Here is a 26,239-nt window from a genome sequence, read left to right on the forward strand (position 1 = left end):
CCCTGCTGCTCCCAGAGCAAAGACTGGCCGCGGCCTGGACTTTGGGACTCCAGTCCTGCACGTGTCAGGTCAGGGTTTGAAGGGAAGCACCCATAATGGCTGGGTTTTGTGCTCACTTCCCGGAGAAGCCAGGCACCAACGGCTGCTCTGGACATGCAACACATCTCACTGGAGCTCAGGGACAGAGCAACGGTCACTGCCCCAGTATGTAGGGTCAGACTGGACTGAACCAGGCTTGGTCTGTGTACATTTTCCATGCCTACCGGGACAGAAATACAGGCATGCAGCTCAGTACATTCACACAGCCAGACAAGACAAGGAAGAGACAATGTTTATAGAGATGGATGGTCCCTAAGGGGACATGGGAATGGGTAAACTCAAGGCAGATTTGCTTCAATCTGATCATATGGCCCCCCAACAGCACCTGCTGCCAACACAGCTCTGCAGGATGAGGTGGGAGAAATGCCCCCACCCTCCTTCTGCCCACCTCTATCACTTCTCAGTCTGTTATTCCTTAAATCCTTTCCCCACGCCCTGGTGAGCCACTATCTCAGCGGCCCGGCAGAGTCCTGAGTGGTCCATACATGGAGCTGCGTGCCGCGGGTGGACGTAGCCGCTGAAACAATGCGAGTGATTCCCAGGGCCTTGGGCAGAGCCAGCCAGGCCCAGCGCCGGTCACTGTTTCAGGTCGTTGTTGATAACCACACTGTCATGCATGTCACAGTAAGTTGTCATCTTCTTCCTCTTGCCAAAGGTGGAGAAGCTGTTCTTGTTCTCGCGGCCCGGGAAGAGGGGCCCGTCTTTGCTGGAAAGCGGAGTGGGGGTGCCGGGGATGTAGACGTTGTGTTGATAATCCAGGGCTGGGTACAAGGGGCTGTACTGGGGTGTCCAGATGCTGTTGGTTCCTGCCGAAGCCTTCTGAAACTCTGGAGGAAAGACGAGTGTGAGACTGGCTCAGGGGAGGTCACATCCATAGCTCAGTGGGACAGTCACACCCACGTCCCAGGGTGCAAGGCTGTGGCCATGTGTCACCAACCTCCCCTCTGGAGCCTGGACACCCCTTCCACCCCACAAAGCTCTGCCACTGCTAGGAGCAGAGATGTGTCCCCCCCACTGCACCTCCACCAAACAACAAGAAGGTCTGGTCTTCCCAACACCCCAATACTAACCAGAGACAGGAGTCACCAGCGTGCACAGCCTCTCGTGCTCCTTCTGGAGGGCTCTGCGGATTTCCCCGATGTCCTCCAGGCTCTGGGAGCTACAGAGAAGAGACCAGTTCAAAGCTGCATCTGAGATAACCTCCCCGTCCCCACATCCCCCTTCCACCCGCTCCCTCTGATCCCGCAGTGCCGGATTTGGTACCTCTTCAGGGCAGGTCGCTGCGTGCTTGGAGGCAGCCAGTCCATGTTGGGCTGCTTGATCTGGAAAACACAGGGAAGGGCAAGGCTGGCTACTGGGACCCTCTGTTAATCAGCCCAGCCCTGCCAGCACAAGGCTTCAGTAGCCGGGGATGCAGGACCCCATCTCCTCTTTCTCCATCCCCTTTGTGGAGAAGCAAGCAGCACATTCCCATTTTAGGGAAACTGAGGCAGCGTTGAAGCAGCCTGTTCCCTTCTGGACCTTCCCCACTCTCCTGAGACATCGGGCTTGTCTGGGGCTTGCTCTCTGTCTCTGGGAGTTTAATTGTCAAGGTCTGTCCTTCCAGGGAGAGAGAGGGGGGTTTTCCTAGTTCTGTTAATTTTAAAAAGCCTTTTTTGCAGATGCAAAAGTAACTCGGGCCAGGCCTGAGGCGCCAAAGGGTGAGAGGAGCAGAAATTGGCTGCCCACCCAATGTCCCGGGGGGGTTGCAAACAAGTAGGGGAAAAATCCTATTAACGTATTAGAGAAGTGAGTCCAGCGGTGCAAGGAGATGCGCAGGGAGAGCCTCTTGGCAGCGAGTCTTGGGCTCTCCTTGGAAGGGCTGGTTTATTAAAAGTCAAACGTAAGTGGATTAAACGCCTCATCACCCTCCATACTTGTAATCGCGTTTCGGAAAGAGTCTTTCATCGGGAAAATTAGACCTTCCTCATTTCAATACCTAACGAATGTTGACATCAAAATCCTGCCCTGAAGACCCCACTCCCTCCCCGCCGGCGCAGCGCAGCAGCCAGGCCTGGGTGTCAGAACTGGGGACACGAGTGGTGCTGGTGGGACCAGGACCAGCCCCAGGTGCAGCAGTGGGACACTGCGGACTCCCATCAGGCTGTCCCAGCGTGAAATGCTCACCCACACAAAGGAGATGCCACCCCAAGGAGATGCCACCCCCACCATCCCACCCCTCTGGGGCACCAGAGCATCTCCGTTGTCTCTAATGGGTGCAAAAGGCTGTGGGAAGGGATTTCCTCTCGCCTCAGCTGAGCCTGACGCTCTCCCAGTAATTAGACCCGTCAGGAAGCTCGGTGGAGAGTTTCCCTCTGCCTGACGGCTCCTAATTCCCCCGCACTGATCAAAGGCGCCCATTATTCTCTGGGAAAAGCTGTGCCTCACGGCAGAGGCTGAGGGAGGGGACTGGGGGGACCCGTGGAGCGCTGCTAAGCACCGCCGAGCGTGATGTTACCTGCTTGGAGACCTGGAGATGCTTGCCCGGCTGGGACCGCTTCCCGGGGTCCTTCTCGTTGTTCCGGGGTGGGCTGCAGGGTTTGAGGAACATGAAGTCACTCTGGGCAGACTCAGGACCAAGGCAGACCTTGTAGCAGTAGCCTGGGGGGCCACCCCCAGGCACGTCGAGGCAGGTGGCAGCCGTGGTCCCTGCGGGGGGCTGTGCCGTCAGGTTGGATGTCTTCAGGCCGTCAGAGGAGAGTCTGGACCCAGGGCAGCAGTGGCAGCGGGGCAGCGAGCAGCCGTCACCTTGGCAGGAGCGCCGCTCTCCGCGGCACCGAATGGCGGTGAGGATGAGGATGGCGAGGAGGAAGGTGAAGGAGATGGAGCCCAGGGAGATGAGGAGGTAGAGGGTGAGTGGGGAGGATGAGGAGGCCTCCGGGGGGAGGCTGAACTCGCTGAAGTCTGAGAGAGTCTGAGGCATGGTCTCCACCACTGAAAGCAGGAGGGACACGGTGGCAGAGAGGGCTGGCTGCCCCCCATCCCGCACCTGCACCACCAGCCGCTGCTGGGTTGCGTCCTGCTCCAGAAAGGAGCGGAGGGTGCGCAGCTCGCCCGTGTCTGGTGCCACGCTGAAGAGGGTGAAGTCAGTGGCCTGGAGGAGCTGGTAGGAGAGGCGGGAGTTCAGCCCCGCATCCGCATCCACCGCCGACACCGTGCCCACGAGGTAGCCAGGCCTGGCTGATCGCGGCACCAGCTCAGTGGCCACCGAGCCGTTGCGTGGCATGGGGGAAACGATGACCGGAGCATTGTCATTCTGGTCCAGCACAAAGATGTGGACGGTGACGTTGGCACTGAGTGGGGGGAAACCTGCGTCCTGTGCTTGCACCTGGATCTGGAAGCTGCGGATCTGCTCATAATCGAGGGAGCGCAGGGCGTACATGTGCCCGCTGTCCGAGTTGATGGACACGTAGGTGCCCACAGGCATACCATGGATGTGCCCATCAGCGATGGAGTAGGACAGGTAGGCGTTTTGTTGGCAGTCGGGGTCCAACGCGCTGACAGAGCAGATGGAGGCACCGGGCGCGTTGTTCTCCATCACGTAGACGCTGTAGGAGGGCTGGAGGAAGCGGGGGGCGTTGTCGTTCACATCGGACACCGGGACGGTGAGGGTGCTGCGGGTCAGCAGGGTGGGGGACCCCATGTCCCGTGCTGTGATGCTTACGTTGTACTCGGGCACAACCTCCCGGTCCAGTGCCTGTGTGGTGACCAGCGTGTAGTAGTTGCGGAAGGAGGAGCGGAGCTCGAAGGGTACGTCGGGGCCAACCTCGCAGCTCACACGCCCGTTGTCCCCAGAGTCCCGGTCCAGAACGCTGATGACAGCAATGACGGTGCCTGGTGGGGCATCCTCCAGCACGGGCGTGGACACAGAGGTGAGGGTCACCTCTGGCGCGTTGTCGTTCACGTCGAGGAGGTGCACAAGCACCCGGCAGTGCACGGCCACAGCCGAGGGTCCGCGGTCCTTGGCTTGCACATAGAGCTCGTGGAGGCTTGCCCGCTCGTAGTCCAGAGGGCCCTTCAGCAGCACCCGCCCGCTCCGGGGCTCGACGTGGAAGAGCTCCCGGACGCGCGGTGGTGCGTGCCCGCTGAAGGAGTACTCGATCTCCCCGTTGGAGCCCTCATCCGGGTCAGTGGCGTTGAGCTGGATGACCAGGGTGCCGGCAGGGGCATCCTCAGGGAGGCTCACGCCGTACGAGGGCTGGTCAAAGGTGGGCACGTTGTCATTTGCGTCCAGCACTGTGACGAGGATGTGAGCTGTGCCCGAGCGCTCGGGGACGCCGCCGTCGAGAGCGGTGAGCAGCACCCGGTGCGCCCGTTGCTGCTCGCGGTCAAGGGCGCGCTCCAGCACCAGCTCTGCGAACTTGCTGGCGTCGCTGCGTGTCTGCACCTCGAGCGAGAAGAACCCGTTGGGGCTGAGGCGGTAGGTGTGCACCGAGTTGGTGCCCACGTCAGGATCCTGGGCGCTCTCGAGAGGGAAGCGGGCACCGAGCACGGCGGACTCGGCCACCTCCAGCACATACTCTTGCCAGGGGAAGGTGGGTGCGTGGTCGTTGATATCCAGCACCTCCACCTCGACGCGGTAGAGCTCCAGCGGGCTCTCCACGAGGAGCTGCAGGTGGAGCAGGCAGGTCCCCCCGGCCTCACACACCTCCTCCCGGTCAATGCGCTCGTTCACGAAGAGGATCCCATTCTCCAGGTTCACCTCCAGGTGCTGCCTGGCCCCGGCCCGCGACACGATGCGGAACCGCCGCGCTGACAGGGTGGACACGTCCAGCCCCAGGTCCTCGCCCAGGTTGGCCACGAAGGCTCCGTGCTCCAGCTCCTCCGGCACGGCGTAGCGCAGCTGCCCGCCCGCCGGCCGCGGGGCCGGGGATCCGGCCAGCAGGAGGAAGAGGAGGGAGAGGAGGAAGAGCTGCCCCCGCCCGGAGCCTGCCCAAGCCCCCATGGCCCCGCAGCCCTCCCGGGGACGGGGGGGGTCCCACCCGCGCCGCCGCGTCCCCCCTCGCCTTTGCTCGCCGCTTGCACTTCCAAAGAGTTTCGGGCTCCCGAGGGCGGCGGGGGGGAGGGGGGGAGTTTGCCCGGAGCTGGGGGGGATGAGCCTCTGCTACCGGCGGCCGCTTAACCCTTTCCCTGCTGGCCCCGGGGAGGGGACGCAATCCGAGCCCCGGTGCCACACCAGAATCGGTCGACCGGAGCCGGACCCACCTGGGATGTGGGCTAGCCCCGGGGAGGTCCCGTTAACGGCGGTGGGAGCTCCAGTGAGACCGATCGCTGCCCGGGGCACCGGTATTACCCCGCAGATGCTGCGCTCGTCCCCGCGGTAGATTAAGAGGAGCCCGGATCGTGGCGGCTGCCAAATCCACCGGCCGCGTCCCCCCGCCGTGCCGGTCCTAACCTTTACCAGATGGTTAAGCCCCTCCAGACTTGATTACATTTCCCCGCACACCGTTTTCCTTGTAATGCGGAGTTTTTAATTACCGGAGCAGGGGGGATTACAGCCCTGGATAAAGCTGAGCTCATCAGCGCGGAGGCACAGAGACCCCCCCTCCCCTCCCCTTTCCCTGCCTGCTCCCACCCCCGACCCCCCGCCTGCCCGCAGCCCCGCGCCCCTAATCCCGGCCCCCAACGGGCACCCCAGTGCCAGCCCCCTCGGGCTCTCGGGGCACGATCCCGCCGGAGACCCGAGGACCGGTCCCCTCCCCACCGGTGGCTGCCCCCCGCGGGCACAAACTTTCCAGCCCCCCGCGGGAGGCGGACGCGGACCGAGCCTCGGGTCCCCACCGACCCCCGGAGGGCGACAGACGGAGCCCCCTGCGACCCCCCCTCCCCTCCTCAGTACCGATCACGGTCCCTCCGCCGGCCGATCCGTTCTCCCCGCAGACCCGGCTCCAGCCGCCGCCTCCCCCGGGCAGCTCCGCGCGTCGCCTCCCACCGGTGCCGTCACCGCGGACACTCGGTAACGGGACGGGCCGGCCGCCCCCCTCCGCCCCGTCCCCGCGGCTGCTTAGGGCGCGGATAATCCCCTAACGATCTCGTTAAGGGCTCGGAGCGGCTTTAGCCGTGCAGTGATATTTCACCGCCTTTGTCTCTGCCTCCCGGTCCCCGGTGGGAAGGGAACCGCCGGCCCCCCCCCTCCCCGCTCCCCACGGGGACCCGCGTGGGAGGCAGGATCCAGGGGAGACCGGGAAGACGGGAGGAAGCAGGAGGCGGCGGGGCTGGAGGGTTTTGTCGGGCTGGGGAAAGGGGAGTTGGTCCCTGGGAGGGCAGCGAGACCCCCGCGGGACGTGTCGCGCTCGTGGGGCCACCGGTGGGGTCACGCGTGGGCTCTGGCCGCTCACGGGTGGAATCGGGACGGCTCCCGGTAAGTGAAGCCCAGGCTGCCTCGGGAGCGCCGGTCGCCACCTCCCACGGCGGGGCCACCCCCGGCGTCGTCGTTGTCGCCCCCCGCCCCGTTTCTTTCTCATCGCCCCCTCCCCGCTCTGTCCCCCCACTCCTCACCCTGCATCACCGCCCAGCCCTGCCCGGGGCTGGCACCCCGGAGGGGGGATGGAGGGCGTAGGGTTGCTCCGGGAGCCCCCCGAGCTCCGCTCAGGCCAGAGGGGGATTTGGGCGGGGGGGGGGGAAACTGGACACAGAGATTTTCGGGGGTCTCGTTTACCCCCCCCAAGTCCTTCCCCGTCCCCGACCAAGTGCGTTCCGGGAATATCCCCGGAGCGGCTCTCGCCCTTTTGTTTGATTCAGATTAAAATATTCATTCTTCCCCCTCCCCGGTACAACCCGCTCCCGGCAGGATCCGTGCCCTCCCCCCGAACCCCTGCCCGGCCCTATTCCAGCTCTGCTCGGCGGTGCCCCCCCCCTGCCCCTCTCCATCGCTGCTTCCTTGGAGGGGGATCCATCCCCCCACCCCATTGCTCCCCTCCCCTAAGGGAAGTCAAGACATAGTTCCATCCTGTTCCTTTTCCTCACCTCCCCAAATCTTGAGGTCCCTTTCTGCCCCCTCCCCCCCCCCAGCCTCCACGACACCAGGGCACCAAAAGTGGGGGGCTTGAGAGAGGACACAGGCTTGTTCCGAGGATCCCTTCCCTGAAGGAAATAGCACAGGCTGGGCGTGCTGCAGAAGGATGGGGGATCCCAAAAAGAGTTTTTTGGCGGGGCATAGCAGAGGAGGGCGGACAGCAGGATGGGGGATATGGCATGGGGACAGTGCAGCACCCTGGCTAACACCCCGTCTGATGTCCTGTAGATTTTAAGTCCCCTCTTGTGACCCAGGGGAGCATTCAGCTGCCAGCCCTGGGGTAAGGAATCAGGACGCAGCTAGAAGCTTGTTTTTGGAAGATGCTGGAAGCTAGAAGAAGCCGGGGGGGTGTGTGTGGTGCCTCTCTGAGATGTCTTGGCACAGGCGGGCGGGTGGCCGGACGCCGCAGGTCAGCACTGATGTGCCTTGGCAAGGCCAGCCAGAGAGATCAGGGTGGGATGTAGCAGGAGATGCCGCAGGTTGAGCTGCCTTGGAAAAACCACGCGGAGAGCAAAGGGTGGAGGGGCCAGCACCCGGCTGCCTGCAGGCACCAACCCTTGCCCAGCCACCACCCTCACTCCGTTTTCCTGCCCGCTGTGGTCTGGGGCAGCAGAAGGGTCTGCGGGAAGTGCTGTCCCTGCCAGCCCGCACATCCCTTCCCCCAGCTCCCCAAGGCACCTTCTGCCCAGCCGTGCATGTGGGCTTGCTGCTCCCTTCTTGCTCGAAGCCAGAGCAGTTATAGTTTGCAGCGCCCAAGAGGGCAACCGCAGTGGGAGGCGGGGGGGCTCCTGACTGAAGATGAGAGCAGCCCTGGCCCCACGGCTGGTAAGTCAGTCCCGGGTTGCCTGTGCAGGGTCAGGCGCTGCGGGCTCGGGCTTTGAAGCCGCAAAGCTCTGTGCAGTGGGATGCCCTGAGCAGTGCTCCTGCCCCTCCGAAGCGTTGGCTCCCTGCCTTCCCTCGGGAGGAAAAACCAGGGCCCTGAAGGGGCTGGTGGCCGTCTCGGTGTGTTTGTCAGGGCTGGTGGGGCACTGCCTGTGCTTGGGTGCTGGGTCACAAAACATTAAACATGCCCAACCTGCTTTCAGAGGTGCACAGGGACAGGGTGAGAAGCTACAAGCATGAGCTGGAGAAGGGAAATTCTTACCTATTAGGGAAAAAGTCTTCACCATGAGGGTGGTAAAACACTGGCACAGGGACCAGTCTGGGGCCAGAATTACCATCCTTGGAGGTCCTCCTGAGCAACCTGATCTACTGGCCCTGCTCTGAGCAGGGATGCACCAGGGCTTCCAGAGACCCCACCTGATCAAAACCACTGTGTGATCTGGAAGGCCCCAACCTGTAGCAACCCACAGCTGAGCAGAGGTGAAGTGGTCACCAAAGCGAGGGAGATGCTGCCCCGAGAGCCTTGGTTTCAAGAATGTGTGTCCTGTTTGCCAAGGAGCCATTTCTTTTCACAGACACCTTGCCCAGAGGTGGGGTGTGGAGCAACAAAGGATGCTGGTGTTCCATTCTGACTGGAAGTCCTAGTCTGTGGGCTCTGTCCTGCAAGGTGCTTGAGTTGCTCAGCACCCTCATATTCCCTGGCAGCAGTGCAGGTAGACTTTTTGCACCAGGCAGGTTTAGACCCAGGGTGTGTCAGTGAAGTTCTCCTGAAGTTCTGTGTGGTTTGTACTTGAGAAGAAGTAGCTGAGGTGACCAACTCAAGGGCCGCTACCAGTAGAGTACACTGGATTTTCTTGGCCAGCAACACTTAGGAACAAATCCCCCAACTGCTCTGCCTGGGATAGATGGAGGCTGAGACACAGGCTCAGCTCCGAGCAGACCCTCTGAAGCCACCATCTAGTTTTAAGCATTTTGAGGACATGAGGGGCCAGTCCTGCTCAGCTCCTAGGTGAGCCAGTTCTGGCTCCCTGTAGGACACAGACTCGCTGCAGGAAGCCAATGTCTCCGCTCCTGCTTCAGAGGCAGGGAATTTTCTTGCAAGCCCAAGCCTGCAAAGGGAGCTGCTTTCATGGCTGGTGTCTTGAAAGTGTCTTGGGTCCTCCTGAAGTAAGAGACCTTGGACCGAAAGCAGAAGAAGGGCTGTGTCCCCATTACCTGGAGAGCTGGGACTCGTACTGCCCTGGACATCTTCTTAGAGGCTCTCCCCTACAATGTCCTGTGGGAATGTCTCCTCTCCTCTGGGAAGGACTGAGAAGGAAGAGGGGGGGTCAGCAAGCAGGAAAGTAAGGGTGGGCAACTGTGTGATGCTTGTATGGGTGAAGAGCAGAGGCTTTGAGAGAGAAGAGGTAACACCTCTCCTCTGTCAGGCACCAGCGTGACTGATCTTGGAGCACTGCACACAGCGCCTGCGCCTGAAGTTTTGAAAGAAGATTAAAAAAAACCCATTTAAGGCTTGGAAAAATAGCTTACAGGGAGAAGCGTCAGTGAAACTGCCTGAACTCTGTGCAAAAAGAAGCTGGAAGAGGGTTGGTGGTACGGCCAGGGAGGTGTCACAAGGAGGAAAAGCTGGGGACAATAGGACAGCTAAAGGCGTGCAGAGCCATGGCTTGAGCCAGACAGCTTCATGCATTGAGGGGATCGAGCTCTCAGAACTGTTGATGGTGTCTGTGTCTCTTGGTGTCTGCAGAACCCTGTGGAACAGAAGATGTGGATTCACCACGCCCAAGTTCCCCAGTGTGTCTTGATGAAATGGGAAGACTGGCCCTGGGGAGGTGGGTTCCGATTGGCCTCACCTCCTCCAGCAGAGAAACCACTGCAGCTCTCCCCTCCACGTGGGTGATCCTACAAGAAATGTGACCTGCTCTTTCCTGTGAGAAGCAAGTCCTGTAGCCACAAGGGATTACCTCATCAGCCCCAAAGGGCTCCAGGGAAGGGGCTATGACCCTGACAGAGCCCAAACATCACTCTGACACTTGGCAGGGCTCCATGATCCTGTGCTTAGATTGAAATCTCTCCTCCCCTCCTCTCCTCTCCTCTCCTCTCCTCTCCTCTCCTCTCCTCTCCTCTCCTCTCCTCTCCTCTCCTCTCCTCTCCTCTCCCTCTCCCTCTCCCTCTCCCTCTCCCTCTCCCTCTCCCTCTCTTCTCCCTCTCCTCTCACGACGTGCTGGAAATGTTGGAGCTGGGGCCCCAACGAGGAGGCCAAGGGGCAGGAGTTGGGGTGGACGTTTCCTTCTCCTCTCCCCACACCCATCTCCTTGCATCAGCACCCAAACAGCAAGTGGGTGCCTGCATTTCACTTTGAAGTCTCACATCGCTGGGCCAGGTCGGTGGTTACAGAGGGAATAGAAAGAGGCACGTTCTCCTTTGTCCCCATTTCAGTTTTTTAGCCATCTGCTTCTCGGGAGCCATCCTGGATTTCCACAGAGGCATCTCTGGAGAAGAAATTGCAATTCTTCCAGCCCTGGACAGATATGGGGATGTTTCCTGCTTCCCCATCCCCTCTTTCACTTCATTTCTCTGTCCCCATCCCCACCTCTACCTTCCCACCCTCCCCTATTCCCTGCCAGGGACTCTGTGGCCCCCTGAGACACCCCCCCCAACATCCCCATCTGCTCCCGGGAGCTTCGCAGATCCTCCAGGTCTCCCTTTTCTCCCCCACCAGCCCTATTTCTTTCCTCTCTGTCTGGGAGATCAGTCACGGAGGGTGTTGACACGCACGCACCCGACTCCCCCGGGAGGATGGGGAGCGTGGAGGCTGGGGGTGGTGTTCTGCTGCGGGAAGGCAAAGCTGCCATCAGCGGGAGCTTTGATCTGCAGACAATTACAGACGAGTGTAGGACCTCGCTCCGCTCAGCCAATAAATAATGGAATTTGTGTGTTGACACAGACAGATTTCCCCCAAACTGTCAGAGAAAGGGAGAGAGAGAGTGAGCGAAGGGGAGCCCGAGAGGCAGGAGGGAAGGGATGAGGAGCGGGCAGGGGAAGGGACGAGGAGGGCCTGGGGGAAAACAGGGAGAGGGGGCAAAGGAGGGAAAAAATAACATATCTGGGGAGGTAACGGTGATGGAGGGAGCTGGGCAGGGAGGAGAAGGAGCCTGAGGAACACGTATTTGTAGAGGGGAAGGAAAATCAAGACAGGAACTGTGGGTGGAAAGCGGGGGGAGTGCTGCACACACAGCAGGCTGGAAGCAGAGGGGAAAAAAAAGATCTGAAGGTGGAAAAGAAAGAGAAGGAGGAACAAAGGCCTGGCAGTGCCCCAGGGCTCCCCGGCTGCCTGGCACATCACACGCTCTCCGAGCAGGGACCGTATTCCCGCAGCCCTCCGCAGAGTGGCCCTGACCCCCCCAAGGTGCTCAGCGCTGCGGAGCTGGTGACGGGGACGCAGGCGTGAGTTGGTGACACGGTGCCACTGGTGTGCAGCCACCAGCAGAAATTTGCTCCGAGATCCTGAGTCCCTGACAAACCTCCTGCGGACCCCCTGTCCCCACGCTCCCCCCGCTCCTCCCCGGCTCCCCCCTCTCCCTGATCCTTCTCCAGCCTGGAGCTGTTTGTTCTCTGGCTGATGATGGTTTTTTACTTTGCTTGTGACAAAGAAATACCTCCCCTTCGCTGAGGAGCCCCACCACCGAGCCCAGCAGAAACCATCCAGCCTTCCAGCAACCCTCCAGCCCAACCTGGCTGCGGCAGCAGACCCAACAGGGATGGGGGGAGCCACTGGAGTTGTTTCCTTCCTCCCAGTTTGGAGCACTCAAGAGCATTGTTTGTTCCCTCTTGGCCCCATCTGTGGCCTGACCTGGCTCAGCCTCGAGTATTGAGCATGTGGGGAGTGGCCCCACTTGCCGAGGTCTCCAAGCCAAGCACCACTTCGCTGTAGGTGTCCCCTGCTCCCTGCTTGGCCCTTTTTGGAAAACAAGTGTCCAAGTTTCCCATCCAAGCTCCAGATGGGAAGCAAACACCTCCCAGCCCAGGAACCTCCCCCCCACAAGTCTCTACCTTCCCCTACTCCAGCTTCCCATCCCTTTCTGCTCCCTTCTGCGGAAACACCAGCTCCAACCAGAGGTTGGGCCTTTGGCCCTGCACAGACTGGGCTCTCCCCTGGGGACACCTTAGAATCATAGAATCATTTTCGTTGGAAAGGACCTTTAAGATCATCAAGTCCAACCATTAACGCAACACTACCAAGCCCACCACTAACCCATGGCCCTCAGCACCACATCTACTCGTCTTTTAAATCCCCCCAGGGATGGTGACTCCACCACTGCCCTGGGCAGCCTGTGCCAGTGCTTGACAACCCTTTTGGTGAAGAAATTGTTCCTGATCTCCAATCTAAACCTCCCCTGGGGCAACTTGAGGCCCTTTTCCTCTCGACCCTAACCTTGTCCCATGTGAGGAAAGCAGGACAGGTTATGGGTTGGGCCAAATGTTGACTGATCGGGGTGGCACTTAGTAAACTGGGTGTCCCTAGAGCTGCAGGGGGGGGCATAGGGCTGGTTGTGTGGAACGGTGCCGCAGCAGAAGGTCTGCTGACATGGGAGACCCAGGAGCGTCGCAGCCCTGGCAGCCCATCCCCAGCAGAGCGGGGTTGTGGTGGTACCTCCTCCCGGCACCACCGTACCAGGTCACAGCGAAGCAGGAGGTGGGGGCGTTTCTGGGGCTCTCGCCTATGGATGTTGTTCAGCTGAATGATGGCAAATGGCAAGACCGGCTGCCTAACTGGGGCAGCAGCAGCTTATGGCCTGAGCAGTGGGAGGACTGGAGCTCCTGCCAAGCTCTTAAACCTCTCCTTGGGGAGGGCAGGATGTAAAACCGGTATAAATCGCTACAGAGCTGGGTCTTTTTGCTAATAAAGTCACTGGAGCAGGTAATGATTCAGCTGGCCAAGGCTCAGTAACGCTTGGGGCCAGGCGGGGACCCCTTCTTCTCCAGAATCACTCCAGGTCCCCAATCCCAGTCATTTTACTGGGACAGTGGGAATGCTGGGCTGGATCCAGCTGCTGCTGCTCTAGTCCTGAGCGGGATCTGAAGAGAGCGAGGGGAAGGAGGACCAGCAGGAGAGGGCAGGGTTGAGGGGAGGCCCAACAGCCTCCCGGGCCCCTCTGAAGGAAGGGAAAAGCAGCTGGGTGTTGGTGCTCAGCCCCTGCACGAGGCTTCAGTCCTCCCTCACAGGATGATGCCCGGGCACATCCAGCACCAGCAGCCTCACAATCCAGCGTGGAGATGGGGAGTGCTAATGAAAAGCCCCAGAGAACCACTGCTCCAGCCTCAGGGGCAGCGAGCAGAGGGTTAACACCCCACCAAGCAGCGGTGGGAGCGAAGGGTTAACACAGTGGATGCAGAGAATGTTATCTGTCTCTTCTCTAAATATTATTTCCTCCCATGAAACCAGCTTTTCATCCTTGGCTAGAGGCAGCTCCCGCTGCTGGGAATCCAGCAGGAGCTTGTGTCTGCTGCCGCACACACCACTGCTCCCAGCGAGCGGCCGAGACAAAGAGCCGCCCCAGCACTGGGACCGGCAGCAGCAGCAGCACGGAGATGCTGGGGGTTCTTCAGCCCAGGGGATGCAGATGGCCTGGGGAGGGAGTCTGGGTAGCGCAGGCTTTTTAGCAAAAGAGGAATCTCGTTAATAAAAGCTGCCTCTCACGCCGCCGTACCACGGAGGGATTTCTCCCAGGATGGAGAGCAGTGGGCAGAGGCGCTCAGACAGGCCAGGTCAGGCTCCAGCCCAACAGCCCCGGCCATCCCCAGGAAGGATTTTTAGGGGCTGCCCATTTCACACCTCACCCCTGGGTGCGCCAGGATGGTGGGATGCTCCGTGGGGAAACCAAGGCAGGAGCCACTGGCTCCACAGTCACAACCTGTGAAAGGGAGGAGGGTGCAGGGCAGCCCCTGCCCCTTCCCCAAAAGCCCAAACCAAATTCAGGCAGCAGCGAGGGGCTGGTTTTCTGTAGAGCTGGTGGCTGGGATAAAATGGCTGCTGCTAAATCTCTGAAACGTCCTAAAACTTTGAATGCGTATGAAAGCACGGCAGCATCCCCTTCACACCCCGGAGGGCACGAAAGCACAAGCGGCTTCTCTCTCCCATTCAGCCAGGGCCACGTGCTGCAGTCTGAACAGCGCTGGGGACGTGGCTGGAATGAAAGTGGCCTTTCCAGCTCGTGTGCTCTGAGAGCGCTCGCCGAAGCCAAAGGATTGCCAAGTTAAAAGGGTCAAACCTCCAAGGACAGCTGTATCTGACTGGCTATATATCATTTCAATAGCATCTTCAATGGGGATTATAATCTGAATTGAAGCGGAAAGACCCGAGGCAATGAAGCTGTCAGCAGTCTAAGATTAAGGAATTAAAAACAGCAGTAAAGCATTACAGGATTTGTTCTAGATGTATTAGAAAGAGCAGGCTAAACACACCGCAGCCTTCCTCGGGAGTACGGAGAAGGGCAAGAGCAAGGACCTCATCGATAGACATAAAAAGAGAGAGTGAGACAGAGCTACGACAACCCAGGCACGCAAAACACAAATCCTGACTGCGGATGGGAATGAGTCACACAAGGTCTGACTGGGGTAAATAAAAGCAGAAATGAAGCGGATTTAGGGGAGGGCAGAGGTGAAAAGACACTGATAGGCAGCAGACGGGAAAAAAAATGGCCCTTGATACACTAAAGCTGGTAAATTCTGGAATGCAGCCCAGGCTGCTCTTGGATTGCCTAATGGAAACGCAGGTCCCCAGTCCTGTCCTCCCCTCCCCTTTCCCTTCCCCTTCCCCTCTCTTCCTTCCCCCTCCTACATTCTTACACCCATCTCCAGAATGACTCTAAAAAGCCAAGAATGCCAGCGACTGCCTGCACAGGGGAGCTGGCAGCTGAGCCGAGAGAGGGGGTGACAAGCTTTGCCTTTGCCTCTCTGTCGAGGTCCCCAGGTCACCACCAGCTGTGGGCAGCTCGGGAGGCATCAGCAGCTCTTCTCGGTGGGAAGCAGAAGCTCTCACACTAAAGAAGGACTCAAACTCCCACCAAAGGACCCATTAAAACAATTTATTTCTGGCAAATTGCACACACCTTTCTTTCACTCGCTCTATCCTACATCAGTCGCGGGTAGAAATTTCTCCCCTGCCTTCGAGATACCAAAGTTATGGGACGAAACACAAAGAAAAGCAGGGAAGTATCCCTTGCAGATAAAATACACAGGAAAGTTTGAGCGACCCAGACTCCATGCAGCCACCAGCCCTTGCTCAGCACAAGCCATAGATGCAGGTTGTCCCGCTCGACACCGCTCGCTGCGGCACGTTGCCCTCAGTTACACGAGCCAAAAAGCGACAGAATCACTCCCTGTGCCTCAAACACAGCCCGGGTGATAACCAGAACTAGGGCCTGGAACAACGATGTCTGGTTGACAACTAGATTAATCCTGACCCAGGCCCTCTGACACAAAAACGTACCCAGCAGAACACTCCCCCGCACGCACGAGGCCACAGAGCAGTGACGAGCAGCCGGATCTAGGACACAGGAGACGGGAAGCTAATGACAGGCAGAGCTTGTTCTGCAGCACAGGTAGAGCATGGAATCACTTTTCGACTCCTCCAGCCAACTTTTACTGGGAGATTGACATACAAGTCCTCAGTCAAGTCTTTTAAGAGTTATCCAGAGTCCCCTGGGTAAAAACAATCTGTTTCAAGAAAGAGGAGAGTCCAGAGCTGCTCAGTGATTCTTTTTGGTTGAGCCGAAGCCAGAGAAACCCATCACAGCTGCCATTTCATCATCCTCTTCAAAGGTCAGATCTTCCTCTGCCCGCCTTTTCTTCTCTCTCTGCTTCTCCTTCTTGTAGGCTTTGGCCTTCTCCTCCTGCAGCAAGGGACAGAACAGCAAAATAATTTGAACCTCCTGAGCCAAGTAAGCTTTTGAGACACCGAGCACTGCACAGTTAACCCAAGTCCTACCAACAGCACCCAAGCTGTGTCCGAGGAAATAAAATAGCCAGCAGAAATCCTGGACTACTCTTCTGGTCTCCCAGGAGGAGCTTTCCCACCGTCTCCAGACCACTCCACCCCCCACCCCGAGAGAGGAGGCACACACACAAGATGTAGCCAAAAAGAAGTGTTATAAAACTCTCTCTTCTGAACAAATGTCAGAAGTTTTGTCTGGAATCAATGCTGAGGCAAGAGGTTGTTTAAAGCAGGAGGCCTTGCCCTCGTAGGATGCTCTGTTCCAGCGACTGCGGCGCTGAACGTTGCTGCCTGGTGGCTTTCAGCCTGGCAGAGTGACAGCCGCTCACTGGAACAGAAGCTGAAGCTCTGAGCAGCTTTGGGGGGGTTTTGGCATCAAAGAGTTTTCACTGCTCTAATCAAAGTGTTTTGCTCTGCGAGGATCACAAGCCCTGGAACAGCGCCAGGCTTGTACCGGGCGACAGAGAAGCACGGCTTCAGCTCCCAGCTTAGCAACTGCTCCTGCCATCCCCATCACCGTCCGCCGCGCCGCAGCGACTGCACACAGCCGTGCCCTGGAGAAAGCTACGCTCAAAGTTGCTGCTGCTTTGTTTTCATACACTGACTGGCAGTTGCTTTTCAACCCCCAGCCCTCTCTGCACTGCTGGGGCACCTGTCTCCTACCTCCCCCCAAACAGATCAGGCTCAGCAGCACCAGAGCCTGCTCGAGAGCAGAGCCCAGGGTTGCTCCGTGTGCACCCCAACAGAGCACCCCTGCGGCGAAGCACAGCTCAGTGCTCGGGCAGGGAGACTCGGATGGGCAGCGATTAAGGTTTGGGTGTTATGTGGCTGCTGATGGAGAAGCAGCATGTATAGAAGCTCCTCGACTGTCAGAACTCTGTCAGGTTTTCAAATCAGCTTGATGTTCACGTCAGGGAGCTGACACCTAAGCCTGGGTTTGAGAGGCATCTGCTCTCTTTCACTGCTTCCACACACATCTCACACCACAGCACACAAAAGCCTTCCACACCTGGGAAGCCGCACAGAAGCAACGTGCCACGTGGAGAAGGATCCCAGCAATCCTAAGAACCATGGAAGATATGGGACAAAGAGACAGATCTGCTTATCAGAGCACACAAGCTCCAACACAACTAACAGAAGACAAAAACCAGGTGCATCATCAGGGCTGTGCTGCTCTCAGTGGAAACCTGAAGCATCAAAAGTTATCCTCACACAGAAAGAGGGGCAAGGGGTTTCCAGGGACAGCAGCAGAAAAAAAAAGCAAACGACAAAGAAACAAAACCCACTCCCAGCAGCAGACAAGCAGCCTGTGCTACCAAGAACAAGGCTTCTGGAGAATAAGATTAGGAACCAGGGTTGATTTCCTCACAAAACATGTTTCTGGGGTGCTTGGTTTCGTCAGCCGTTGCCCAGACTCACCTCCTCGCGGAGCTCCTTCATCCTCTCCTCAAAGTCATAGTCCTTCTGCTTCTCCTCCATCTTCTTCTTGTTCACCTCAAAGCGTTTCTTCACCTGGTCCAGCGTGGAGCGCTCCACCCGCATGGACATGCCCAGATTTCTCTGGTCTGGAGAACAGGAGTGGAATCAGCCATGTTCATGTAAGTCTTTGAAGATCTGTGCGTAGCCCCCGTCCCCAAGCCCCAATTTACACACCTCAGCATGGCAGCCTCTTCCTACCTGCCATCCACCCCTCAAAGCAGCTTCCAGGGCCAGACTACACTCACACACAAGGCCGTACGCTCTCCTCTCCACACCACGTCTCACCACAGACGTGCCAGGTAACACAGACCCAGCGTGGGGAGCGTGACACAGCAGTGCCTCCTCCCGCAGAGAGGCACGAGCTTTCTGTCCTCATCTGGTCCCACATGCCTACGCAGACTGGGATTTCTTGGGTCAGAGGGGATGGGCTTTAGGGGGACACCACAACGTAAAGCAGCCAGTGACTACAACAACCTTGTAACGAGAAGGAGGACGCAGCCTACTCTTTTAAGGTTCCCTATTAGGATGCTCCCCATCATGGTGGTGTTTTGACGCTTCAGGAAATCTAATCTTGGACCAGCGGAAAAAAAAAAGGGTTGGAGTGTTGAAAAAGGGGCTAGAACCAAACTGGTAAGCTTGGCATCTCTCAGCTGTGGGAGAAGCTAAACAAGACATCAGTGGCTCTCAGTAAGAGATCCTGATCACACAGGATGTTTCTAGCTGAAGCAGAGACGTGAAATATTAAGGCAGGTCTCTGGTTCAGCGCCTGTTTAGAGCAGATTCCCAGGTTTCAGCTCAGGAGCAAACCCAGGGTGAAGGAGCCATCCCTGGCGATGTCTCCAGCCCACACTGCCTGGTGGATCCAGCCTGTTGGCTCCAGCAGCCGTGCCCAGGTTTGTCCCAGGGATGCAGTAGCACTTGGAAGCTCAAACTATGCACCAGGAACTAGTAAGAGGCTGTCAGCACAGCAGGTTTCAGCCAGATTTATGGACCGGATCACAAGCTCACAAACTTACTCTGTAAATCAGACTGTACAGAAGATGATGCACCAGCCACTTTCCAACCCTGGCTCAACCCTTCACTCAGGCACAGGCACAAAGTCACGCCAGGAGTTTTGATTCCCAGTTCTTTCATATGGATTTATAGCTGATCTCCCAACACGTCAAACAAAGCACTTCAGCGTCCTCCTCCCACCCACCTAAACACAAGGGCTTTAACACCCCGGGGTTTGTTTCCCCAGCTACAGGAAACTCGCCCTCAGGCCTCTTCTGAACCCCCCATTTCTCAGAGGGTCAGGCAGCCACGCACGCCCGTCTGGATCGCCCACAGCCCTGCTCTCCTGAAAAGGGGCCATTCGTTGACTTCCACAGGGAGCCAAAATCACCTTCAGGAGCAGAACGAGGTGCCAAGAGTGTGTCAGTGCATTCTGCTGCTCCTTCACTTTTTCTGCTTTCCCCCCTCCCCGAACATGCCGAGAAGCAACGCCCACGGTTGTGAAATGAGGGTCAGCTCAACGAGGGTACAGTCCTCTTCAAGTTAAACACAGTAAGGGAACAGACTGATAAACTGGGAATTCTTTTCTCTTGTCTTACCTTGGGCTAAGTTAACTGCATCATTACAGCAACGGAGAGGAAGAACCAGAGAGAGGTACAGGACAATACCACCACCACACTGCTGGACCCAACTCTGGGATCATCCTGCCCCACTCCTGTTTCTGCTCATCCTCAGCAAACTACAGCCTCCATCCCTGTAAACTCTGATCCATGCTCTGGAGCTCAGGGACCAGCTAGTTTTGAGCTTCATATTCAACTTCTATAAAGAGAAGCTTCTGATCCAAAAATGGGCCAGTCACATACCTTTTACTTATCTAAGAATTTCTTTAAGGTTTTGGTTCAGTGAAAAAGCACATCTCCAGATTTTCGGAGGAGACATCAGGATCTGCTGACCCTGGGCTTCCTGCAGTGCAGATCCTCTGAGTGGGGAAAATATTTCCCCCTGAGCAGAGTAAACCAATCACTATTTCTGCTGGGCTTATTCCACAGGAATAAGGCACCCTGGAGAAGGTGCCAGGAGATAAAGGCAGCAGCTCTCATGAGCAAACACTGCCTCTGTCCTGATCTCCAAGTGTACGGGTGTTCAGCGCTCTGACAGCTGTGACGTGTGAAGGGCACAGCCTCGGGCGCTGCAGCAGCCTCCAGCTCAACCCACCCTCCAACACAGCACAAAAAGGATCCTTACGCTTTTTGCCATTGATGTGATCCAGGAAGTTGATGGAGTCTTTCACCACGCAGTCACACACGTTACAGTAATACCTGGCAGGAGAGAGAGAACACATTAACGCCACAGCATGAGACAAACCTCATCTCACAGAACAACTATTTGAGATCATCTCAAATGTGAAATCTGCACAGCATTTGGGACATGGCTCCTTTCTCCAGGGCAGGAGGGAAGCTACTTCCCTCACAGAGAGCCCCAGTGAAAAGACATGTGCAAAGGCACACCCCAGACTGACAGAGGTGTTAACACTGGAGGTACCAACCCTTACGCTGACGCCGCTCTCACAGATGACAGAAAGACATGAGCTGATCTGTAACACATCAGCCACAGCATCTTCCCCTGCCAGTCACAGCCAACAGGGTGGGACAGACTCTGACACTCTGCCCTCCTCCAAGGCAGGGCTGGCCGTGCAGCCCAGGTTGCCAGACTGCAAGGTAAGTTCTCCCATCCCTATGGCCTCGCAGCAGCAACCCCCTGCTTTACACAGCAGTGCTTTCTGCCCAGCTTCAGAGCTGCTGCAAAAAGCCAGCCAGGGCTTGCACTTCCACCCCTGGGTGCTGGGGAGGGCTGCGCATCTCCCTGGCACTGCACTATTAGGCTCCGACAGTGAGATACTAACAGGCTTACTCCTGAGATGGCACAAACTCAGGGCATTCTTTTCAGGCTCTGGACGGCTTAGGATGAGCTAAGAATCCTTCCAGCCTTTGCCCAAACATGATCCACACAAACAGGGGCCAAATACCACTTAAGGACAGGTATCTGGATGCTTCTGAATATGAGCCAGCAGTGTGCTCAGGTGGCCAAGAAGGCCACCAGCATCCTGGCTTGTATATCAGCACCAGTGTGGCCAGCAGGACTAGGGCAGGGATCGTCCCCCTGTACTCAGCACTGGTGAGGCCGCACCTCGAATCCTGGGGTCAGTTCTGGGCCCCTCACTCCAAGAAAGACCTTGAGGTGCTGGAGCGAGTCCAGAGAAGGGCAACGGGGCTGGTGAAGGGTCTGGAGCACAAGTGTGATGAGGAGCGGCTGAGGGACCTGGGGGTGTTCAGCCTGGAGAAAAGGAGGCTGAGGGGAGACCTTCTCACTCTCTACAACTGCCTGAAAGGAGGGTGCAGCGAGGGGGGTCGGTCTCTTCTCCCAGGTAACAAGTGATAGGATGAGAGGAAACGGCCTCAAGTTGTGCCAGGGGAGGTTTAGATTGGAGATCAGGGACAATTTATTCACCGAAAGGGTTGTCAAGCACTGGAACAGGCTGCCCAGGGCAGTGGTGGAGTCCCCATCCCTGGGGGGATTCAAAAGCCGTGTAGATGTGGTGCTGAGGGACATGGGTTAGTGGTGGGCTTGGCAGTGCTGGACTAACGGTTGGACTCGATGATCTTAAAGGTCTTTTCCAATCAAAATGATTCTCTGATTCTATTCTCCCACTCCCAGTACACAGACATCTGAATCAGAAACTCCATTCAAGAGCAGAGAGGGTCTCACTGCAAGCAGGGCTCCTGACTGCCAAAACCCAAGCAGGCAGCAGAGCTCTGCCTCAGTCCTTTCTACAGGAGAGCAGAGCAACACTGATGTCAAGTAACAACGTCAGAAGGGGCTCAGCCTGCTGCCTCTGTTCTATACTTACCCCAGAAGACCCAGTTTAGGTGTAATTGTGTGCAGCACCGTTGCACCAGGCTCAAAACACAGGAGGAAATCACCACCCGGTGCCCCGTGAGGGCTCATTGCTCTATCACAGCCCCCAGCACAGCTCTTGAGACCCCAACACCAAGCCCAGGACCTACCCTCCCATCTCCGACTGAGGGGTAGTTTTGGTGATGACGATGGTTTTCCCCAGTTTCGATTCCAGGTCCACTTTGTAGTCTCGGTGCCGCAGAAGTTCCCTCTTGACGGGCTGAGCTGGTTTGCCTAAAACATGCAAAAAACCCAACAGTTTATCAGAAAAGGTCAAGCTCGACACGTTGGATTTCACATTGCCCTTGATGAAGAGGGGCCTGCTGGGAACTGCCTGATTCCTGCAGAAATTGCATTTCTTTTTTTTTTAAAATCAGTAAAGAATATCATTTCCTCCTCACTATTTCCTGGATTAGAACCAGGTAGATCTGTGAGGCCTCTCCAGCTCTGATGTGGGTCATACTCTGAGATCTCCTCGTTTCCAGGGGCTGATTGCTCCCCTCCCTCCCCAAAGAACAGGCAGGCAAAGGCAAAGGTTCTCAGTAATTACTTTTGTCACAAAAATCTATTCAGTGGCAAGCAGAGGAAAAAGGATCGGAGCAAGGCAGCCTTGAACTGCTGCTGTTTCCCTTTGGGATTTCACTTCTCTCCCTGTGAAGCTCCGAGGGTTTGGGTGACTCACTGCCAAACGAGCAAAGCTTGCCTCCAGCCAGCACACTACGCACCATCTTTCTTTTCTCTCTCTTCTGTGAGCCGCTTCTCTGCAAGTTTCTCATATTCATCCTTGTCCCACTTTCGGCGGAAGTCCAAGTTCTTCGTCTGAGAGGGAAATAAAGTGTATTAACATTTATTGTACAGTTTGACTGGCGCTGAGGGGGGGCTGGGGGAAGAGGTGGAATCACTCGGCCTGTGAGGCCACAGCAGTAAATTGGGGGCACTACGTTATAGCCCCGTGTGCTCTGTGTTCATATCTCAGAATTAAGGCTGTAGCTGAAGAGAACAGCACTCAGCATGCCTCTGCCTGCCTCTTCTAGAAGGATTTCAAAGCACTGAGAAAGGTTAATGAGTTTATCTTAATAGACAATCACCCAGGCTTTCACGTTGAAAACCAGACACAAAGGGGATTTCAGCCGACTGATCTAAGACCTCAGAAGTGCCACCTGACAGACACTGTGCAGGCACAGAATCACAGACTGGTTTGGATGGGAAGGGACCTTAAAGCCCATCCAGCTCCAACCCCCTACCACAGGCAGGGACACCTTCCACCAGACCAGGTTGCTCCAAGCCCCATCCAACCTGGCCTTGAACACTGCCAGGGAGGGGGCAGCCACAGCTTCTCTGGGCAACCTGGGCCAGGGTCTCACCACCCTCACAGCAAAGAATTTCCTCCTCAGATCTAATCGACATCTCCCCTCTGTCAGTTCAAGTACAGAAAGCTGCAGGATTATGCATTACAGGACTCAAAGCCCCGGGTTTGCTATGAAATCATAGGAACCAGTCCGGGTTTTTCAAGCGAGACACACGTACAAGCAACCCAGAAAAAGCTCTGAAAGCCCATCTGGCAAAGCACGGCGTGGAGAGACCGGGGAAGCACCTGTATGAAAGGCACGGGAAGGTGTCCTGCTCCTGCAGCTTCACCCTGCAGACAGGCAGGGAAGGGAAGAAACACCTCTGAGGAGGACGGGCCCCTCGGCAGCTCCCAGAGCACTCTGCACTGGCAACAACAGGGTGAGTTGCAGGAAGAGAAGCTGAATTCAGGTGAAGGTGGCACTGAAGAATACAAAGACTCTTCTGTGTCTGGAGGGTCTGACCTACGAGGAACGGCTGAGGGAGCTGGGGGTGTTTAGCCTGGAGAAGAGGAAGCTCAGAGGTGACCTTAGTGCAGTCTACAACTACCTGAAGGGAGGTTGTAGCGCAGTGGGAGTCGGCCTCTTCTCCCAGGCAACCAGCGACAGGACAAGAGGACACAGCCTCAAGCTTCACCAGGGGAGGTTCAGGTTGGACATTAGGAAGCATTTCTTCTCAGCAAGGGTCATTAGCCATTGGAAGGGGCTGCCCAGGGACGTGGTGGAGTCACCATCTCTGGAGGGGTTTAAGAAAAGCCTGGACATGGCACTTAGTGCCCTGGTCTAGTTGCCATGGTGGTGTCAGGGCAACGGTTGGACTCGATGATCCCAGAGGGCTCTTCCAACCTGGTTGATTCTGTGAGTCTGTGATTCTTTTCAGGAGGGATTTTTAGCTTGTCACCAACGCTGAGGGCAGAAGTGACTGGAGGAGAATCCCTTTTCCATTCACGTCTACTCTCACCAGACCAGCACAGCCTCTTCCCAGTGTCTCCTTGTCTGCATCTGCCATGGGTCACGGCTTAGAACTCCGACACTTCTTTACTTTCTTGAGAAGACAACTCTCCTCTGGCTGGAAAGCTGCATTTCACTCGGCACGGCAGCCAGAGGCTCTCAGTTTCATATTAAAAAAAAGGCTGGATGTATTTTAAAACCCCTCCAGGAAAGGACCCCTCCCCACCCCACCGCCTTCTCCGTTCAGCCAAATCAAGAATCCAATCACAACCCAAAGGAAATAAATCCCATTTGAAGCTATAGCAGCAGCACAGTCGTTTAACAGTTTTCTCCTCGGGCAATCCTTCAAACGGAACGAACAACCACTGATAGGAGTGAAAATGCCTTAGGGAGGCGTAGCAAAATTCTCATTTATTCCCAGAGCTTCTTAAGCACTTTCAGCATGTCACAACAGGTTTTATTAACCACCCTGAGCAAAAGAAAGGAAAATATCACGGCGTGTAAATGAACATTTGGGGTTATTTTCCAGAATCTCCACTCTCCTGCATAGCAGGGCATTACCACAAATCACAGCTGGTGGGAGCCCAGGGAGGAGGCGATTTACTTGCTGCTTCATTCTCCTGTTGTAATAAAAGGGACAGAGTCTTTCGCAGCTCGTTCACCAGTCTCCCTCGTCCAGGCACAGGGATAAAATTTAAACCCAAGATTGTGGGTAGACACCATCCAAAGGAACTTTTCTTAACTGGCCTGGTGGAGGTAAGGGTGGCTGCAAGCCCTAAAATCTTTTTTTAAGAACTGCTTTGGGTATCAGAGGGTATTTCCCAAATAACTAACAATAATTAAAGACTGTGCCCCACAGCCTCCTGTTCCCTCTGGAGGTGGACACCGAGCGATCTGCCCACTATCAGCATCAAAGCCTATAAAATAACACAAGAATCACAGACTCACAGAATCAATCAGGTTGGAAGAGCCCTCTGGGCTCATCGAGTCCAACCATTGCCCTGACACCACCATGGCAACTAGACCAGGGCACTAAGTGCCATGTCCAGGCTTTTCTTAAACCCCTCCAGAGATGTCTCAAGTCTGACTTGATCCAACATGAATGCAACTGCCAGCAGCTGAGAATAAACCACAGGCCCCAGCTCACTCCGGGGCGCACATCCCGCTCCCTGACCTCTCTCAGCACTGCTCGCTTCTCAGCAAGTGGCTTCGAGTAAGGCAAGATTGGCCACAAAAGCAGAAACACACAGCCCCTGCAGTGCTGATTACTGGAGGTGCTTAATCCGGACTGGTTCTCCAGTCACGTTACACCAGTGGCATCCACCTCACTCATCCCATCTCAGCATTCCCAACACCAAGTCCTGCGGGATCCATAAAAGCAGAAAGACCTCAGTGCCATGTCACACCAACCAAGCAACGTCAATAAAATAATCAGGTTACACGGGAGCTGTTGGAGACTCCAGAATCACAGTCACAGACAGGGCGGTTTCTCCACGCAGGGCAGAGGGCAGCAAGCAGTGACTGTAGCAGCACGGCGTGAGAGCCAGCCGGGAAACAGGCAGCCCCTTCCCAGAGGAGCCGAGAAGCAACGGGGCAGGACAAGAGGGAGAAGAGAAGGAGGGAGCTGCCTCCACCCCCCATCGCCCAGCCCCAGGAGGCTCCTGGGACCGGCTGGTCCTCCCTGGGGGGCTGAAGGCGGGTGGGCACCCCCACCCTGGGGGCTGGGGCAGGTTCGGATCTCCTCACTGAAACAGGGGCTCCCACGGGGGAGGCCCGGCCCTAGGGAGGGAAGATCGCGGTGGGGTCCACCCCCCTTCTAGCCCTGAAGGCATCGGGGCCTCTCGGGGGGCCCCAAATTTCCCACTGCCCGCACACAGAGGGCACAGCGCTGTGAAAAGCAGGGATGGGGCCTCCCCACGGGCACCTGCCCGCCCGGGCACCCCCGGCCCCGCCACGTCGCTCCCCCCCCCCGCGGGGTCCTTCACCCCGCGGCCTGGCAGCAGGCCCCGAGCGAGGCCCAGCCGCAGCGGGGCGGCCCTTCCCTCCTCCTCCTCCTCCTCCTGCCCCTCCAGAGCGGCCCCCCGGCACGGCCCAGGGTCTACCGAGCAAAAGAGAAAGCGCGGGGCGCGGCCGCGCCGCCGCCAGCACCTACCCCGCTGCCCGACGCCATGTTGAGGGTGCGGGCGACAACGGAACGGAAACTGTCGCGCGGTGGCGCCCGGGCCGTAAAGCGAGGCAGTCCTCCCGAGTACCACCGAGAGTCCGCCGCTCTGGCCTAGAGCGCCGCGAGGCAGTCCTCCCGAGTACCACCGAGAGTCCGCCGCTCTGGCCTAGAGCGCCGCGAGGCAGTCCTCCCGAGTACCACCGAGAGTCCGCCGCTCTGGCCTAGAGCGCCGCGAGGCAGTCCTCCCGAGTACCACCGAGAGTCCGCCGCTCTGGCCTAGAGCGCCGCGAGGCAGTCCTCCCGAGTACCACCGAGAGTCC

General features: G+C 57.3%; 2 protein-coding genes across 2 annotated transcripts; both read right to left on the minus strand.

Moving 5' to 3' along the window:
• Nucleotides 1-675: 675 nt before the first annotated feature.
• On the minus strand, nucleotides 676-5,083 carry LOC137672758 (protocadherin-10-like). The gene is made up of 4 exons (XM_068417151.1): nucleotides 2,597-5,083; nucleotides 1,363-1,421; nucleotides 1,170-1,258; nucleotides 676-926 (listed from the first exon to the last, which is right to left on the minus strand). The coding sequence occupies exons 1-4, from the start codon at nucleotides 5,081-5,083 to the stop codon at nucleotides 676-678; spliced, it is 2,886 nt and encodes a 961-aa protein (XP_068273252.1).
• A 10,025-nt stretch (nucleotides 5,084-15,108) lies between these two features.
• Nucleotides 15,109-26,012, minus strand: ZMAT2 (zinc finger matrin-type 2). Its single transcript, XM_068417251.1, has 6 exons — nucleotides 25,908-26,012; nucleotides 22,184-22,277; nucleotides 21,569-21,692; nucleotides 19,749-19,822; nucleotides 17,451-17,596; nucleotides 15,109-15,930 (listed from the first exon to the last, which is right to left on the minus strand). The coding sequence occupies exons 1-6, from the start codon at nucleotides 25,923-25,925 to the stop codon at nucleotides 15,787-15,789; spliced, it is 600 nt and encodes a 199-aa protein (XP_068273352.1). The 5' UTR covers nucleotides 25,926-26,012; the 3' UTR covers nucleotides 15,109-15,786.
• Between the last annotated feature and the right edge of the window lie 227 nt (nucleotides 26,013-26,239).

This window comes from Nyctibius grandis, chromosome 22 (genome assembly GCF_013368605.1).
Source record: "Nyctibius grandis isolate bNycGra1 chromosome 22, bNycGra1.pri, whole genome shotgun sequence".
In the NCBI taxonomy this organism is placed as follows: Eukaryota; Metazoa; Chordata; class Aves; order Nyctibiiformes; family Nyctibiidae; genus Nyctibius; species Nyctibius grandis.